Source organism: Leopardus geoffroyi, chromosome C2 (genome assembly GCF_018350155.1).
Source record: "Leopardus geoffroyi isolate Oge1 chromosome C2, O.geoffroyi_Oge1_pat1.0, whole genome shotgun sequence".
NCBI lineage: Eukaryota > Metazoa > Chordata > Mammalia > Carnivora > Felidae > Leopardus > Leopardus geoffroyi.
Window position 1 is genome coordinate 95351716 of NC_059333.1, and position 17965 is coordinate 95369680.

The 17965-nt window shown below is 39.3% G+C and overlaps 1 protein-coding gene across 2 annotated transcripts in view; it reads left to right on the forward strand.

Annotated features, from left to right (window-relative positions):
- The first annotated feature begins 11876 nt into the window (after positions 1–11876).
- Positions 11877–17965, forward strand: part of SLC2A2 (solute carrier family 2 member 2) — a 31106-nt gene continuing 25017 nt past the window's right edge. The window contains exons 1-2 of one of the 2 annotated variants that reach the window (XM_045502992.1): positions 11891–11995; positions 15772–15974. In XM_045502992.1, the coding sequence (XP_045358948.1) occupies positions 15957–15974 (18 nt within the window). In that variant the 5' untranslated portion in view covers positions 11891–11995; positions 15772–15956. Of the gene's footprint in view, positions 11996–15771; positions 15975–17965 lie in introns of both variants that reach the window. The other variant, XM_045502993.1, reaches the window with a different exon arrangement.

A 17965-nucleotide genomic window follows, 5' to 3' on the forward strand; every position in this document is an offset into this window, starting at 1 on the left:
TGAGGCCTAAAGCTACATTAGCAGCAAATGGCATATTCGAGGGTGGGAAGGTAAGAAATCAAGGTTTCTGGGGCACCTGGGTGGCTCAGTCAGTTGAGCTCCCAACTTTGGCTCAGGTCATGATCTCATGGTTAGTGAGTTCAAGCCCCGCGTTGCGCTCTGTGCTGACAGCTCAGAGCCCGGAGCCTGCTTCAGATTCTGTGTCTCCCTCTCTCTCGGCCCCTCCCCTGCTCATACTCTCTCTCTCTCTCTCTCCCTCTCTCCCTCTCTCTCAAAAACAAATAAACACTAAAAAATATTTAAAAAAAAAAGAAATCAAGATTTCTGTTTAATTATGATAACATTTAGATTGTACCTATTAGACACTTATGTGAAGATAGTGAGTAGGCAGTTAATACCCTTTTGTTTAGAGCTCAAAGAGAGAGTTTTGAGCCCACATTTATTTACCTTTTTAGCCCATTTTCTTTTCCCCGTATCTCACCATTACATACGATGAACCAAAGTACAGGAGATGAAAAACAATAACTTCTCAACTCTAGTATTGATGAAATAAGAAAAAACAAAATGAGTGGGGAGACCTGAAGTTTCAGTAGGAGAAAGTTAAGTTAAATGTCATAAATTTTTTTGTTTTGTTTTAGTTTGGTTTGACTTCATCTTTTGTTTATTTGTTCTTGGGATTGTTTTATAATTCATTAGGTTTCTTTCCCTAAAGTCTTTTGAAAATGGAACAAGGCCTCAGCTACCAGGAAGATGAAGTAGACAAACTCTTCCCTATTCCCCCCTGCTAAATACAACTAAAACCCTGGACATTAATATAAAACAAACAGAAGAAAACTGTAGAGGATGGAGAGTAGAGAGCTAACTGGCTAGAAACCTCAAAATTTGAAAAATGGTAGTGGTGAATTCCACTGCTTCATATATCCCCAATTTGGAATGAAGAACCCAGAAATGCCAATGGGTACAAATAAGCAAAAAAAAAAAAAAAAAAAAAGTTCTTCGAAAATATGCTCTCTCTAGCCAAAGGAAAAGGAAAACTTACTAAGGCAAAAAAAAAAAAAACACTTTTGGATAATAACTGCTTTATTCCATCCAATCATCACAGACAAAACTGGCCCTGACCCAAATTAAGCTGACAAAGACTGAGTAGGGAACCTAGACTTCTATCCTTGGGAGGCACTAACAAAAAATCCCAACATCTCTACCTAGGTGATGTCAAAGAAGGCCAAATAAGGAGCATGATTTTATCCATGCTGTACTGAGACTCCCTTCCAGCAGCATCAGTGGTAATCGTGAAGACTCTAGACTTTCCCCCATACTTGAATTAATGAAGTTCCCCTCTCCCTTCCTGCTGGGGTATTGCCAGAGGAGGCCTAGTGGAGAGACAGGAATTTTACCTTGCCCATCAGGAATGAAGTCATCCCCACCATGGCATCAGTGGAGACCACATGGGGAGCAGGAAATCTCACCCCCGCCCAGTATAAATGAAGAACTCTCCCACTACCTTGAGTATCATTGTAAGCTGAATGGGCAACATGGACTTCTACCTTTACTTGGCAGTAATAGATAAATCCATAATTATGGTTGCAGACTTTAATACCCCTCTCACAACAATTGATAGAACAACTAGACACATAACTAGAAGAACTCAACAATACCATCAAACAACAGACCCTAATCAACACTGACCGAACATTCCACTCAACAGCAACAGAAGAGATATACTTTCTAAGAGTCCATGGAACATATATCAAGACAGACCATATCTTGAGCCACAACACAATCCTTAACAAATTTAAAAGAACTGAAATTGTACAGTGTTTTTCCTAACCACAGTGGAATCAACCTAGAAATCAATAACAGAAACAGAAAAATTCTCAACACTTGTTGAGTGCAAACACTTCTTTCACACTTCTAAAATAATCCAGAGATCAAAGAGGAAGTCTCAAGGGAAATAAAAAAAAATTGAACAGAATGAATATTGAAATGCAACATGTTAAAATTTGTAAAACACTGTTAAAGCAATGCTGAGAAGGAATATTATAGCACTAAATTAATACATTAGAAAGGAAGAAAATTCTCAAATCAACCAGTTAATCTCCCATCTCAAGAACCTAGAAACTGAATTACAGAATAAACCCAAAGCAAGCAGAAGGAAGAAACTAATAAAGATAAGAGTAGAAATCAATAAAATTGAAAACAGAGAAATAACAGAGAAAAATCAATGAAATAAAAATCTTATTCTTTGCAAAAATCAATAAAGTTTACAAACCTGTATCAAGACTGACAAAAAGAAAGAGAGAGAGAGAAGACAAAAATTATCAATATCAGGAATGAAACAAGGTGTATCACTATAAACCATGCAGACATAAAAAGAATGAAAAGGGAATACTAGGAAAGACACAAATTTGACAAGTTAGATGAAATATACCACTTCCTTAAAAAGCACAAATTGCCACACCTCATCCAATATGAAATAGATCATTTGAATAGTCTTGTAACTATTGAGGAAATTGAATCTATAATTTAAAACCTCCCCAAAAGAAATCTCCAGACCTACACTGTTTCATTGCAAAATCTTACCAAACATCATTTGTACACAATCCTTTCCAGAAAACTAAAGAAAGGAGATGACTTCTAAATTCATTTTATGAAGCTAATATTACCCTGATATCGAAACCAGACAGGGACGCCTGGGTGGCTCAGTGGGTTAAGCATCCAACTTTGGCTCAGGTCATGGCCTCATGGTTCATGAGTTTGAGCTCCACATCAGGCTGTCTGCTGTCAGCACAGAGCCCAATTCAGAAACTGTGTCCTCCTCTCTCTCTGCCCCTCCCCCATTTGTGCTTTCACACTCTCTTGCTCTCTCCCTCTCTGTCTCTCTCTCTCAAAAATAAATAAACACTAAAAAAAACAAAGATGGTATGTAGCCATCATATTAACAGGCTAAAGAAGAAAAAATCATATGATGGTATCAAATGATACAAAAAAAAGCATTTGACAAAATTCAATACTGATTCATAATTTTTTTTAAGTCCTAGAAAAATAGTTATAGAGAGGAACTTTCTCATGATAAAGAGCATCTACAGAAAACCCAGAACTAACACTATCCTTAATTGTGAGAGGTTAATGCTTTCCCCTGTGATCAAGAACAAGGCAAGGATATTCACTTATGTCACTCTTACTCATCACAGTGCTAGAAGTTGTTACCAGTGTCATAAGTTAAGAACAGGAAATAAAAGGCATATAGGTCATAACATAACAAATAACGCTCTCCCTATTTTCAGGTGACATGACTGTCTACATAGAAAAGTCCAAGAAATCTACTAAAAACTCTTAGAATAAGTGAGTTCTGTACGATTGTAGGATATACGATGAACACACACAAAAATTAATTATACTTCTATATTCTAGCAAGGAACACATAGACACTAAAATTAAAAATACAATATTATTTAAATCACTGAGAAAAATAAAAGAGTTAAGTTTAAATCTGACAAAACAGGGGCAGCTGGGTGGTGCAGTAGGTTAAGCATCAGACTTCAGCTCAGGTCATGATCTCGCGGTTTGTGGGTTTGAGCTGTACTGACGGCTCAGAGCCTAGAGCCTGCTTTGGATTCTGTTTTTCCCTCACTTTCTGCTCTTCTCCCACTCATGCTCTGTCTGTCCGTCTGTCTCTCTCTCACAAAAATAAATATTTAAAATTTTTTCAGCACATGAACCTGACAAAACATGAATAAGATTTGTATGCTGAAAATCATAAAACTTTTATAAAAGAAATCAAAGAAGATCCAAATAAATGAAGAGCATGTTCATGGACTGGAAGATTCAATATGGTAAAAATGTCAATTGTTCCCAAAATGATATGCAAGTTTAATGGAATTAAAATAAATTCCCAGCAAAATCTCAGCAAGAGGTTTTTGTTAATTCGTATGAAATTTTAAATTTCATGTGGAAAAATAAAGGAACTACAATTTTCAAAAAGAAGAATAAAGTGGGAGGAATCAGTACACCGGATTTCAAGACTTATGTAGCTATAGTAAGCAACACTCTGTTATTGGTAGAGGGACAGACACAAACATAAATGCAACAGAATGGAAAACCCAGAAATAAATCCACATAAATATGCTCAAGTGATTTTTGATAAAGGTGCAGAAGCAATTCAATAGAAGAAAGATAACCTGTTCAATAAATGGTACTGGAGCAATTGGACATCCATCCATAGACAAAAATGAACCTCAGTCTAGGTCCCACACTATACCAAAAACCACGCAGTGGATCATAGACTTAAATATAAAGTGTAACATAATAACTCTTTTAGAAAAAAAAAATGACGTAGAAGAAAATCTTCAAGATGAAGGCTATCCAAAAGTAAGATATGACACCAAAAGCATAATCTATAAAAAGAAAAATTAATAAATTGGCTTCCGGAAAAACTAAAATCTTTTGCTCTATGAAAGATCCTGTTCAGACGATGAAAAGACAAGCTAGAATGCGGGAGAAAATATTTGTCAATCATGTATCCAACAAAGAAGTAGTAGCTAAAATACATAAGAAGCTGTCAAAACTCAACAGAAAACACACAGATACATAAACACACAAACAATAATTTAATTATAAAATAAACAAAAGGCAGGAAGAGACATTTCACCAAAAAGCATATATAGATGCCAAATAAGTAAATGATAATGTGTTCAACATCATTAACCATTAAAGAAATGCAAAAGATAAGAAACTAGCATTGACAAAGAGGTGGAGAAAAAGGAACACCTGTGCACTATTGGGGTGAATGTAAATTGGTGCACCCACTGTGGAAAACAGAATGAAGTTTCCTCAAAAAGTTAAAAATAGAAATATATAATCCAACAATTCAACTATTGAGTGTTTTTCCAGGGAAAATACTAGTGTTCCACTATTGTTTTCCCACAGAAAGCACTAACTCAAAAACTTATATGCACCCCTCGGTTTATTGCAGCATTATTTACAACATCCAAGACATGGAAGCCACCCAAGCATCCACCAATAGACAAACAGATAAGGAAAGTGTGGTACACATACATGATGTAATACTATACAGCCATAAAAAAGGATGAGATCATGCCATTTGAGACAACAATGAATGAACCTAGAGGGTATTATGGTAAGTGAAATAAGTCAGACTGAGAAAGGCAAATACTATACCATTCTACTCATAAATGGAATCTTCTAAAAAAAATGAGCAAACAGGGGCACCTGGGTGGCTCAGTCGGTTGAGCGTCCGGCTTCAGCTCAGGTCATGATCTCACGGTCTGTGAGTTTGAACCCGGACTCGGGCTCTGTGCCCATAGCTCAGAGTCTGGAGCCTGCTTCAGATTCTGTGTCTCACTCTCTCTCTGCCCTTCCCCCGCTCATGCTCCGTCTCTCTCTCTGTCAAAAATAAATATACTTAAAAAAAATTTTTTTAAATAAACACACAAAAAACAGAGTCAGAACTATAGACACAGAGAACAAACTGATGGTTACCAGAAGGGAGGGGGATGCATGCTTGGGCAAAATGGGTGAAGAGGAGGGAGACACAGGCCTCCACTTATGAGATGAGTAAGTTACAGTAATAAAAAGTAGGAGCATAAGGAATACAGTAAATGATATTGTAATAATGATGTAACAGGACAGATGATAGCCACACTTGTGATGAACACAGCATAATATATAAACTTGTCAAATCACTAACTTGCACACCAGAAACTAATGTAACATTTTGGGTCAATTATACTAAAAAAAAAAAAAAAAAGTAGCTGTCTCATGAAATGAAATGAAATCTAGATATGTTGTTCTTTTGAATAAAGTGATTAATTTAATTAAAAAATAAAGAAATGCAAAATAAAACCATCATGAGATATTACTACACACCCTTTAGAATGTCTCAATTAAAAAATAATGACAATATCAGATGATGAGCTTGCAGGAAAATGATCACCCATATATTGCTGGTAGGAAAGTAAAAATGGAAGTTTCTTAAAAACTAAACAGGCAACAAGTTTATGGACTAGCAAATGTACTCATGGACATTTATTCCAGAGAAAAGACTTATGTTCACACACACAAAAGTTTTGTTTTTGTTTTTTGTTTACATAAATGTCTTAAGTTTTATTTGGAATAGTCCAAAACTGTAAACAACCCAGATGTTCTCAAAGGTAAGTGGTTAAATACACTGTGGCACATCCACACCATGGAACACTTACTACTCAGCAATAAAACCCAACAAACTACTGATACATGCAACAATTTGGATGCATCTCAAGAAATTATACTGAGCAAAAAAAGCCAATCTCAAAGGTTACATGCTGTAAGATTAGTTTGATGTGTCAAATTGGTAGGACCACTGTACCCATATATTTGGTCAAGCACTATTCTGGATGTTTCCAGGACAATGTTTTGAATGAGATTTATATTTAAGTTGGTGGACTTTGAGTAAAGTAGATTGTCTTTCAGCATGTGGATGGGTCTCATCAGTGGATGGTCTCATAGAACAAAAGCCTGACCTCCCCTGAGCAAGAGGGAATTCTCTAGCAGACTGCCTTTGGACTTGAACTGCAACTCCTTCCTGAGTCCCCAGCCTGCCAGCCTCGCCTTACAGAATTTGGACTCACCAAATCCACAATCATGTGAGGTAATTCCTTAAAATAAATCTCTTTCTCTCCTATTCTCATATATATACACACGTCCTATTGGTTCTATTTCTCTGGAGAACACTAATACATATACTAGCTAATTCCATTTATATATAACATAGTTTAAATGACAAAATTATAAAAATGGAGAAAAGATTAGTGGTTGCCATAGTTTAGGAATCAGTAGGGGTAAAAGGGAAGTAGGTGTGGCTATAAAAGGGCAACATGAGGGATCGTTGTGGCGATGGGAATGTTCTGTATCTTGACTACTGATGTCAATATCCCGACTATGATATTACACTGTATTTTACAAGATGTCACATTGGGGGAAACTGGGTAAAAGGTATATGGGAACTCTCTGTATTATTTCTCACAACTGCATTTGAATCTACAATTATTTGAAAAAAGTTTAACTTTTAAAAAGTAAAACAAAACATGTCTGTTTTGGTTATTTTATTGGGACCCTCCTTGAGGTCTGGGAGATGAACGTGGATTATCACTCAGATGAATAAACAATCCAGCACCTATAGCCTTAAATAGCATCACAGTCATCCCTATTTAACAAGCCAGAAACCTATCTACCACCCTCAGTTCTGCCCCTCACTCCTCTCCCAAGCAGTTAGGGAAAAGTCTAGCTAAACTACCAAAATACATCTTGAATTTGTTACTTCTCTTTCCCTGCTACCACCATTATTTCTAGTGGTTAACAGCAAGGATGAACTGTTAAAAGAGTCCTGCAATCATGTCTCTTCTCTTTCTCAGACGCCCCATCCAATGCACCCCCCCACTCAACAGCATGAGTGATCTTAAAACATATATTGGATCATATCATTTCCATGCTTAATCCCCTCCAGTGAGTTCCCATTGCCCTTGGCATGAATCCAAGCTCATTCCCATGGCCTTCAAGGCCCTGCATGAGTACAGCTGCTATTTCCCCAATAACATCTCTTTCCAGTTCCTCTGGCTCTCTGGCTTCAACTACACTTCTCTTCTTCTTCCACCAAGATCTTTCCTCTCTCAGGCTTTGCTGCATATACTTGCCCCCTCCACACCACCTGCCCATTCTTCAGGTATCAGCTAAAAAGACACCTCTTCAAAAAACATTTTTCTGAGCACTTTTTCTAAAGTGGGCATCTCCTGTTGTTCTCTTCGTCAGTACTATTTAATTTATTTCATAGAATGTAACCCCATAAGAGTAGAAACCTGTCTGTTCCATTCACTGTTGTAACAGGTGCCTAGCAAAATGCAGTGTAAATAGTGAATTTATTGACACTTAAATCAATCAATGTCCAATGCCAGCCTCAGACGCCTTCTCCCCCATTGCAAGAAAGTATGGGACAACTTTTCTTGAACTTCCTCCATTTATTAAACAAATATTTACTGAGTGCCTACTATGAAGTAGTACTCTACTCCAGGAACTCTCACAGGCACTAGAAATAACAAGATGGGCAAGGTCTACACATATATGGTGGAGAAAGGGGAACGCGATAATACACAAATAAATAATAAAATAATAATAAATTTTAATTAAAATAATTTTAATATTTAAACAATTAAATATGTAATTATTAATTTATATTATATATAACAATCATATTACACTTATAATATAATGTTATACTTATTACTTATTAATTTACATATAAATATTTAATGTTTAATATTTTGATTATAAAATAATAGTAAATAAAATTTCAAGCATAAGTGCTAGGAAGAAAATAGAGTAACAGGACCGAGAATGAGTTGGAAGGGGTAGGTGGTGTTCACCTTAAGAAGACAGGATGCATGGAGAGGGGTGCATGGGTGGCTCAGTTGGTTAAGTGTCCAACTTTGGCTCAGGTCATGGTCTCACAACTCATGAGTTCGAGCCCTGCATCGGGCTCTGTGCTGACAGCTTGGAGCCTGGAGTCTGCTTAGGATTCTGTCTCCCTCTCTCTCTCTCTACCCCTCCCCTGCTCATGCTCTGTCTCTCTCTGTCTCTCAAAAATAAGCGTTAAAAAAAAAAAAAAAAAAGACGACGACTGGCTGGAGAGGGACACCTGGGTGGCACAGTCAGGTAAGCATCGAACTCTTGGTCTGGGCTCAGGATCATCTTGCATGAGTTTGAGCCCCACATCAGGCTCTGCCCTATTGGTGTGGAGCCTGCTTGGGATTCTGTCTCTCCTTCTCTCTCTGCCCCTCCCGTGCATGCTGCCTCTCTCTCTCTCTCTCAAAATAAATAAACAAACTTCAAAAATTTTTAAAGAAAAAAAGAAAGAAAGAAAAAAAAGACTGGCTGGAGAGTCTGAACTGTCATCTGAATGTAGAGGTGCTGGCCACAGACAAATCTGGGGCACAGCACTCTAGACAGCGACCCATGGAGTACAAAGGTGCTGAGCCTGGAACACATTAAACAAGTCTGAGGCCAGTGTGGCTAAGCAGGAGAGGAGGAGAGTAGTAGGGGAGCAAATCTCAGTGTCAAGGAATGCTACACCAAGTCAGCCATGGTAAAGAATGTGGGTTTCCTTCTAAAGGTGACTGGGACACCTCTGGAGACGTTTAAGCAAGGGGTATTATGGTCTGGTTTAATTTTTAAATCACTGCTGGCTGCTTTGTCAAAAGGGACTGTAGGGTAAGAATGGAGACAGGGAGGCCAGATAGTCAAAGTCAGAAGAGACACTGGTAGCTTGGACCAGAGAGGTATCTGGAGAGGGCGAGAAGAGGCAGGCTACAATGAGGGCAAATCTGACTTGGAAATCTTAAAATACACCAGACTTCCTCAGGGAACAGGAGTTTCCCACACTCCCTTGCGCTCCTGGCTTGGCCCAGTTTGAACTTACTTGATTTGGTTCCCCAGAGATGCCTTTGCATTACCCGCACTTGCCCCAGTGAGAGAGGAATGCAGCATGCTGGGATAGCTGGTTTTCTTTCTTCCCATTTATAGAAATAAACACTCGTGTTGCTGAATGGAAGGATAATAAATAATAATAATAATAATAAAGAGCGGCTCTTCTCTATACTTGGAAACTCTCACCACCTAGAGATACTGGTTATCTACTACGAAGGTTAAATTAAGCAAGAAGTAATCAGAATCTGACCCGACGGGTTTAAAGTGTGAAGCCTAAAGAACAACCACACAGAACTGGTTCACCCCACCTGGCAGGGATCTCTGGGTGATTCTGGGCACCGAAGCACCTCTCTGAGAGGCCCCCAACCCGACAGCAAAGCACGAAAAGCCTGACTTTATCCTACAGCCGGGGAAACACGAGGACGCCTCCGTGCGATCGATCGATCGGACCCGCAGCTCCTCCAGTGGGCGCCCCAGCAAACTCTCCCCAGAGGCCGAAATGGAGTATCAGTCCTCCGAGGGCTAAATCCACCAAGGCAATCACCGTGACTGCCACCCTCCACCCCCACCCCGGAGATAGTTTCAGCCCTTCCCTAAATGGTGCGGAGATGACTCATTTCTGAGCAAGAGCAGAACAAGAGAGGTCCTCGCTAAACCAGAGGAAGCTGGTCTGGGTGGCTCAAGGTCCCGCGTCCGGGTTAGCGAGGGTGCGCTCCCAACGGCGAGGAGGACAGCGCCCTGCGCGCGCTGTTCCCACGGCCCGGGCTGTTCCGACCGGCACCCGAAGTTAAAGGCTCGCCTGATCCCACGCAGCATTCAAGGCCAATGCTGCCTCTTAAAAAGGAAGATTCAAAAAACAGAGGATGGGAAAAATCTGGAAGGTAACCCAGTTTCCACAGCCGCCCAAAGACTCTTTATTGCGATGTCACGTCACTGGAAGATGATTGCTAAGAAATTCTCCCCTGATTGTAGAGGCTCTGACGGGGAAGCGTTCGCATCAGCCGCTGAAACTGGTGCAGAAAGCAGACTCTGGCAACGCACTAACGTCAGTGGTGGCAGGTGGCTACCTGGGCTAACTTTGCTCCTCCAAAGCTTAGCTCAACAACGGAGAGTGCCTTATGTTACGATGAACGAGTTAATCTATGTAAAATGCTGAGAGCAGCACCTGGCAACAAGCAAGAACTCAATAAAGATTAACTATCATTGCTAATAATATTCCTTCATGCCTTTCTACTAAAGAAAAAAAACTGTGTTGCGTGTCTGTGATTCCATTCATCTGTCCTTATACCTTACGAGCTCCAAGTGTTTTATTTATCTCATGTATTTCAGAGCTTGGGACTGTACCGGGCTCAATAAAAGTATGTGGTTTGAGTTGAATTATTTACTCAGTTGTGTTACCCTGCAGAGAGTGGTAATTGAAATAAAAGGATGACAGCAAAATACAAGACACATGAAATCAGAGTCTCCTTTACCTCTTCACTTTATCACTGTCTGTTTCTTTGTAACATCCGTGGCTTGGGGGACTCTCTGTTATATTTCCTCCCTAGGACCTGGTTCCAGCTGAGCCTCAGTGGAGCCAGTGACAATCGTCCCAAACACAGTTCAAGTTCAACCAATTTTGATGCCACCTGGGCTCCCATAGGGACTAAATATCATACAGGAGACACAGAAGGGCACAAACTCAGGCCATATGGGCAGATTTATTTAAGAACCCCACTCCAACAAGTGTCTCTTGACATACACCAAAACAATAATAATAATAGCCAACACTGCTGAGCACTTATGCATTATGCTAAGCAGTTTCCTATGACATTTAATCCACATGACAAAACAACGTGTGTTCTCTTATTTTCATTTTATTAGGTGAAAAAAACTAAGGCACAGAAAAGTCACTGTGAGCCAGCCGCTTAATAACACCACCAGTAAATGCTGAGATTCAAACCCAAGTTCTCAGCTCTCCAAAGCTCATTCAGGTGAACCACTCAAGACTGCAATGGCCTCTGGCTACACAAACCCAGCTAGAAAGCAAAAACATCACTGTACTGGTTCTCTACGGGGCAGAGTGGAGTGTCCTCCCTTCTCCCTGTCTTTGTCATCCCCACAGCATGGTATGTTGGCCCAGCACATCTTACCTTCTACAAAGGACCCCAACGATTTCTTTTTTCACCTATCTCTGATTACTGGCATACTTAACGTGTCTTAAAGTGTGACCATCTCTGCTTTGTAACTCATGCCTAAGGGACCTACTCCAATTTTCTTTTGCTGGTGCACAGGCATTGAAGCCACAAGTCACTAAGACAAAGCATTTATTGATTACATTCTCATCAATATCAGCCTCTGCCAAGATTAGTTTTGGACTTTTACATGGCCACACGGCTTCCTTGCCTTGCTCCTCCTCCTCTAATGTATAACTAGTAGAAAGCTGGAGAAAGGCAGAGGCTGGCCAGCTGCGTGTGCCACACTCACTACAGGACTTGGAATTCAGAGGAGGACTCCAACTGGTAAAATGACAAAAGATAAGGTAAAACAGCATTATGTTTATTTTAAATGGGCTTGAGGAAATGAATAGGGGGATTCATTCAAGTTGGTGACCATATGGAGGATGTGGGGAATGTCGGGTGTTGCTACCACAGATCAAAGCTACTTCTCTTGGCCAACTGATAGTTCATCTGGCTGCTAAAATATATATTTTATTCAGGATTTTATATCATGTATCTATTCAGGATTTTAAGGATATTTACTGTTTTCTGACCAATCTGTGTAACTTTTTCTCAAGTGATTTTGCATAACCATATTACCGAAGGAATGTGCAAAAAAAGGGGCAGGTTAACCTGAATCTAACTAATCGTGAAAATTGGTCTGAAATTTTAATAAATGACAATGAATGAAAAACAAGAGGTAGAAGGACTGTTCTACATAAAAGGAGACTAAGAACTGACAACCAAATGGGACAGGTGATCTTAGATCCTGGAAAGAAGAAAAGAGCTGTAAGGGACAATATGGGGCAGTTGGGAAATTTTAAAAATGGGCTGCTTATTAGATAATATTAGTATATCTATTACATTCTTGGGTGTGATATGGTATTATAATTATGTAGGAGAATGTCTTTGTTCTAAACGAGTACATGCTAAAGTATTTAGGAATGAAATGGCACTAGTATGTGCAAATTCTTTTCAAATGATTCCAACAAAACAACAGATATACATACGTACGTGTGCATGCACGCGTGCGCACACACACAGTGCAAGTTTAACAAGTGTAAATGTGAACCATCCTTGAACACAGGTTATGGAGTGGTCATTGCACTACTTTTTCAGCTTCTCTGTAGATATGATATTTTCCAAAATAAAAACTTAAAGAGAAAAAGGTCATAGTGCTGTTGTTCCCTTATAAGTTTTCCCCAACCAAACTCACCCACCCCTGCACATAATCAAACATGTGGGTAAATCTGTGGCCCTGGAAGAGTAGGACCCCTAAAGTTCTGACCTGATGTAACTATCTGTAAGCACTTCTTCATGTCAGTAAGTGACGAGGCGGGGAGCAAAGACTTTGCAGTTAGCCAGGCTTGGATTTAGAGTATGGTGATGCTACTTACTTGCCGTGAGACCAGAGTTATTTAAGCAAGCTTGGGTTTTCTATATTGTGACAAAATGCAAACATATTGGGATACAATAGAAGGATATGATATAGGATATGCAGGGATAACAATAGTTTTTTATGGTCTGGGGGTATTTAAATGAGATAATTTTACAGAGTTCAGATGACTGTTAATGCTAATAGTTATGTATTTATGTGATGTGTATTTTAAAAATAACTAGGACACCCTGATTTCCTATCACAGCCCAGGATAAAGCTAAAGCAGTTAACACTTTCAAGATGATATGAAGACAAATATTACGTTAATAACTATACAGATGGTATGTAGATTTGGCAAAATAATAAAGGTAGTGTTCAAATAATTAGAGTTTGGAAGATACTGCAAAAGGGAAGATAATGTGCTTACCACAGTGTCTGGCACGTAGTAAGTGCTCAAGCTTCATTTTGAACTATGATAAAATTTCCTTTGGGAGCTTGAGAAACTGTCATAGGGCTTTTCTTGAGAACTAAGGAATTGCCTAATAATGGAACCCAGAAATAATGTGAACTGATGGAAAGCACAATGTTGCAGCTTTGTAAATCTGCCCAGACTTTGAAAGAAGTGGGATAAACATGGAACTGAGGGTCAGGAGACCTGAGTTCCCACACTGGATATGCCCAATAATGCACTATATAACTCAGACAAGAGACTCGAACTCATTTTCTTCAAGTAAAAAATGAAGAAATTAGACTAGAATCCTCTGTTCTCTAAGGCCCCTTTCAGCTTGAAAATCCTATGGCTTGAGAGGCCCGTGGGGTTTTCTAAAGTTGGATGCAAGATCACCTTTAGGTTCGCATTTGGAGTCATGCAGTTTAGAAGGAAGACATCAGCTTTTCCTCCTGACCTAGTCAATCAGTAGCTGCTGAAAATCTGCTTTTGCGTTTATCAGTGAGAGCTTACAAACACCAGCTCTGGGTTCCAACACTAGAAGATCTGTTACTAGCTGTATTGTAGTTGGAAATTGCTTAATCTTCTGTGAGCTCTGATTTCCTCACCTGCAAAATGAAGATAACTTTCTGCACTTTGTAGTATTGCTGTGAAGATTATTGGCGATGTATGAAAAGTTGAAAGGTGATTGGTTGACAAGAGAGATAAATGAGATCCTAATGTGATTAAAGATGCAGTTGTTTTATAGCCCTTTTGTTGTTTATAGAAAGACCATATTATGCATCTTGTTTAATCTTTATGATAATCTTATGCATTAACTATTATTATACCCACTTTTTTGGCAAAGAAACAGGCTCAGGGTTATTAAAGGCCTAGCTGGGACTCTTTGAGGTTTCCTGAATTCTAAGTCTATTTGTTTTTTAACAAATCCTTTTGATTTCTAAGCCACAAATTAAACATTACATTTTGTTTTATGTTAGAATTCAGCCACATACTACTAGTATGTAGTAGTCTACATACTTCCACATTTATCCAGCAGCAGATTTTTAATTGGATGTGGAATCTAGTTTCTCTAACTTAAAAGTGTTAAGCTCTAAGTGAAGGTAGTCATTCTAAGATATCTTGTAGCCCATGAAGAAGCTAAGAGAAAAGGCTTGAAGATCTTCAGCCATTTTGTAGGTATTTAGCCTTCAGACAAATTCCTTACCCTTTGTGTATTGGTTTTTCCATATGTGACAGGATAATAATAATTACTACTTACAAGGCTGTTGAAAGAACAGGCAAGCATTTAGAACCTGTACAGAGTAAGATCCTAAGTTCTCACTGTTTTCATTAGCTCCTATGTACCTAACCTTGAGTCAGTTTCTTGGGCATCAGATTTAATGGATGGGGTTAACAAGCTAATTCAAAGGTAGCAGTCTTCAGACGTATTCCCTCTCATAAACGAAACTTTCTTTGACCAAGCTTAGTGCCAAACCACACAGAAGATTGACTATAAATGTTATCTGTTTTCATTTCACAACTGAAAAAGAAAAGATGGAAAGCAAAGAACCGGTTTAAAGTGAAGTTCAGAGAGGGTAATTAAACCTGAAATAAGAGAAAAACAAAGAAAGAGAAGGAAAGAATGTAAGGAAGGAAAGGAGGAAGGGAGAAAGGGAGAAAGAGAGAAAAAAAGAGGAAGGAAGGAAGGAAGGAAGGAAGGAAGGAAGGAAGGAAGGAAGGAAATCAAACAGCTCCAGAGACTTCTATATTTAGAACTATCGCTTCAGTTGGGAATTCAAGTGACCTGCTTCAAATTGATAACATTATTCCTTATCTGAATAAGGATAGATGAAATTTCCGTCTTAGGAAGCTAAAGTGGGGAGACTGCAGCTTCCCTTGGCATGACAAGACCAGAGCCAACTCTAAAAAAGAAGCCAGGAAGACCAGAGGACAAGGACTTTAAGAACACTCTAAAATTTCTAAATGTTTAAAAATGATTTCCTTCACAGTTCCTTTTTGTTGTTTTTGTTGTTGTTATTCCTATAAAATGAGAAATTGGTTTTAGGGGCAGCCCCAGAATTGTTACAGTAATGACTTAGAACAATGTGATTAGAAAGTAATGGGACTGGAGCTCCAGAGAACTTCGATCTCTGGAAATTAAATTTCGTTTTTATCAAAGTAATGTAGGAGCAGCTAACGCTGTTTGGAGTGGCAGGGGTGGGCCGATGGAGATTACGGGGGACCAAATCTGCTACTGCCACCACCTTCACCACCAACTTCCATTTCCATAGCACCCCTGCTCACCATTGGCATGGTGACTAGTTGGATTGTTAAAATAAGAAGAGAGGAACTATATGATTGTCTGGTGGGGGCAGGAGGAGAGAGCCAGCAGAGAGCAGAAGCCCAGGGATGGAGTGGGAAGGGCAGTCACTAAGACACCAAGTACTTGGACATTCTGCCACAGGAAGAAAAGGAGATGAAGGGAAGAAATTGGGTGAGTATATCATGGCCCTGGATTTGGTGGTGGGAAGGCCATGAGGTTCTTCAACTGAAATTGTAGATGAGCAGTTGAGTAACTTTGGCCCTTTTGTATTTTTGTACAGAAACTTCACAAGTTTTCTGTGGGTAGATGAGGAAGGAGGGGATTTGTGTGGTGGGTAGTGGGAAAGTGAACTTGAAATTGGGGAGTATTGGTGATTTGGTTTCAGCGTCACACTTGCAAATTCTATAAATATGTGCACTCTTAATATATTTTTTAAATGTTTATTTATTTTTGAGAGAGACAGAGTGTGAGCGGGGGAGGGACCAAGCGAGAGGGAGGTTCAGAATCCAAAGCAGGATCCAGGCTCTGAGCTTTCAGCGCAGAGCTTGATGTAGGGCTTGAACCCACAAACTGTGAGATCATGACCTGAACTGAAGTCGGACGATTAACTGACTGAGCCACCCAGGCACCCCAGATATATATTTTTTTTATTGAGAAAGATAATGATCCTAGATTTTTAGATGTTTGCTCCTTATCTGACCAACTAGATGAAAATTTGAATGTCTTGAATTTTGAATGTCTATTTCTGACCAATGAAAAATGCAAAATAACCCATTAGTTAAAAGCATAAGGTCTGGATCCATGTCATTATTGTACAAGTTACTGCCTCTGAGACCTTAATCTAGTCTAGTTACCTATAAAATAGGGATGCTGATGGTGCTGTCATGAGAAGTGTGGTTGGTAGAAAAATGGCTCTCCAAAGATGGCCATTACCTTATCTCCAGAATATGTAAATATGTTACCTTAAATGGCAAAAAGGACTTTACAAATGTCATTAAGATAGGGAGATTTCCCTGGATTACCCAGCTAGGCCAAATCTAACCCCACAAATTCTTCAAAGGGAAGAACTTTTCCGGCAGTGGTCAGGATTAGCGTGAGGACCTGACTGACCCATTTCTGGCCACAAAGACAGGGGAAGGGCACCACTAGCCAAGGAATGTGGTGGCCTCTAGAGCTCGGAATGGCCCTCACTTTGCAGCCAGCACAAAAACACAGATTCTGCAACCATGGGGAACAGAATTCTACCATCAACCCGAATTTTTCTCCACAGCCTCCAGAGAGGAACACAACCTGCCAACATCTTAATTTTAGTCTGGTGAGACTCATACCAGACTCTTGACCTACAAGAACTATAAGACAATAAACTAGTTTCGTTTATTAGACAAATAAGAGAAAACTGAGAGCAGTTAAAAGATATGATACACATAGAGCAATGAAAAGGCATGCACTAGGCATAAATATTCAGTATCAGGCCTTGAAGCTGTGTTTGCATTGCACCTAATATCAGATTGTCTAGATTGTAGTGATAGACACTATCAGGGAAGTGGGTTGAAGCCTTCTCAAGGTGCCCACTGGGCCCCTCGCTGCTGCTGCTGGTTACTCCCTATACATAAAATGAAAGGATGAAATTCCCTGTCCTTGGAAACAGCTGAAGGGGAAAAAGGATTTGAGGAAAAACCACCAACCAAGTAAATGGAACCCATTTTAGCTTTGGCTGCCTGAGGCACTAGGTATTAGAGATCTAGTTACATGCTAAAGGAGAATTCAAAATCTCTGGTAATCCCATACACCATGTAGCATATTGTGTGTATGTATACACACATGTACATTTTACTTTGAATTTATTTACAATTATTTTATTATGTATATGTATAAATATACATATGGTTTATATCTCAATATATAATGTATATTATATGAGATATATATGCTTTTTTTAAGATATACATATATAATATTATCATATCTTTGGGGAAAGTTTTTAAGTCCTTTCAGGGAAGGAGGTTGCTGGGAAGAAAAGTCTACAGAGGTGCCACCTGAACTTGATTCTGAATTAGTGGAAAGAGGACAAACCTACAGATTCCCAATTCTCTCCCCAGAGAGTCCAACCCAGTAATAGGTCTGGGGTGAACTCCAGAAAGCTATACCTGTAACAAGCTCTC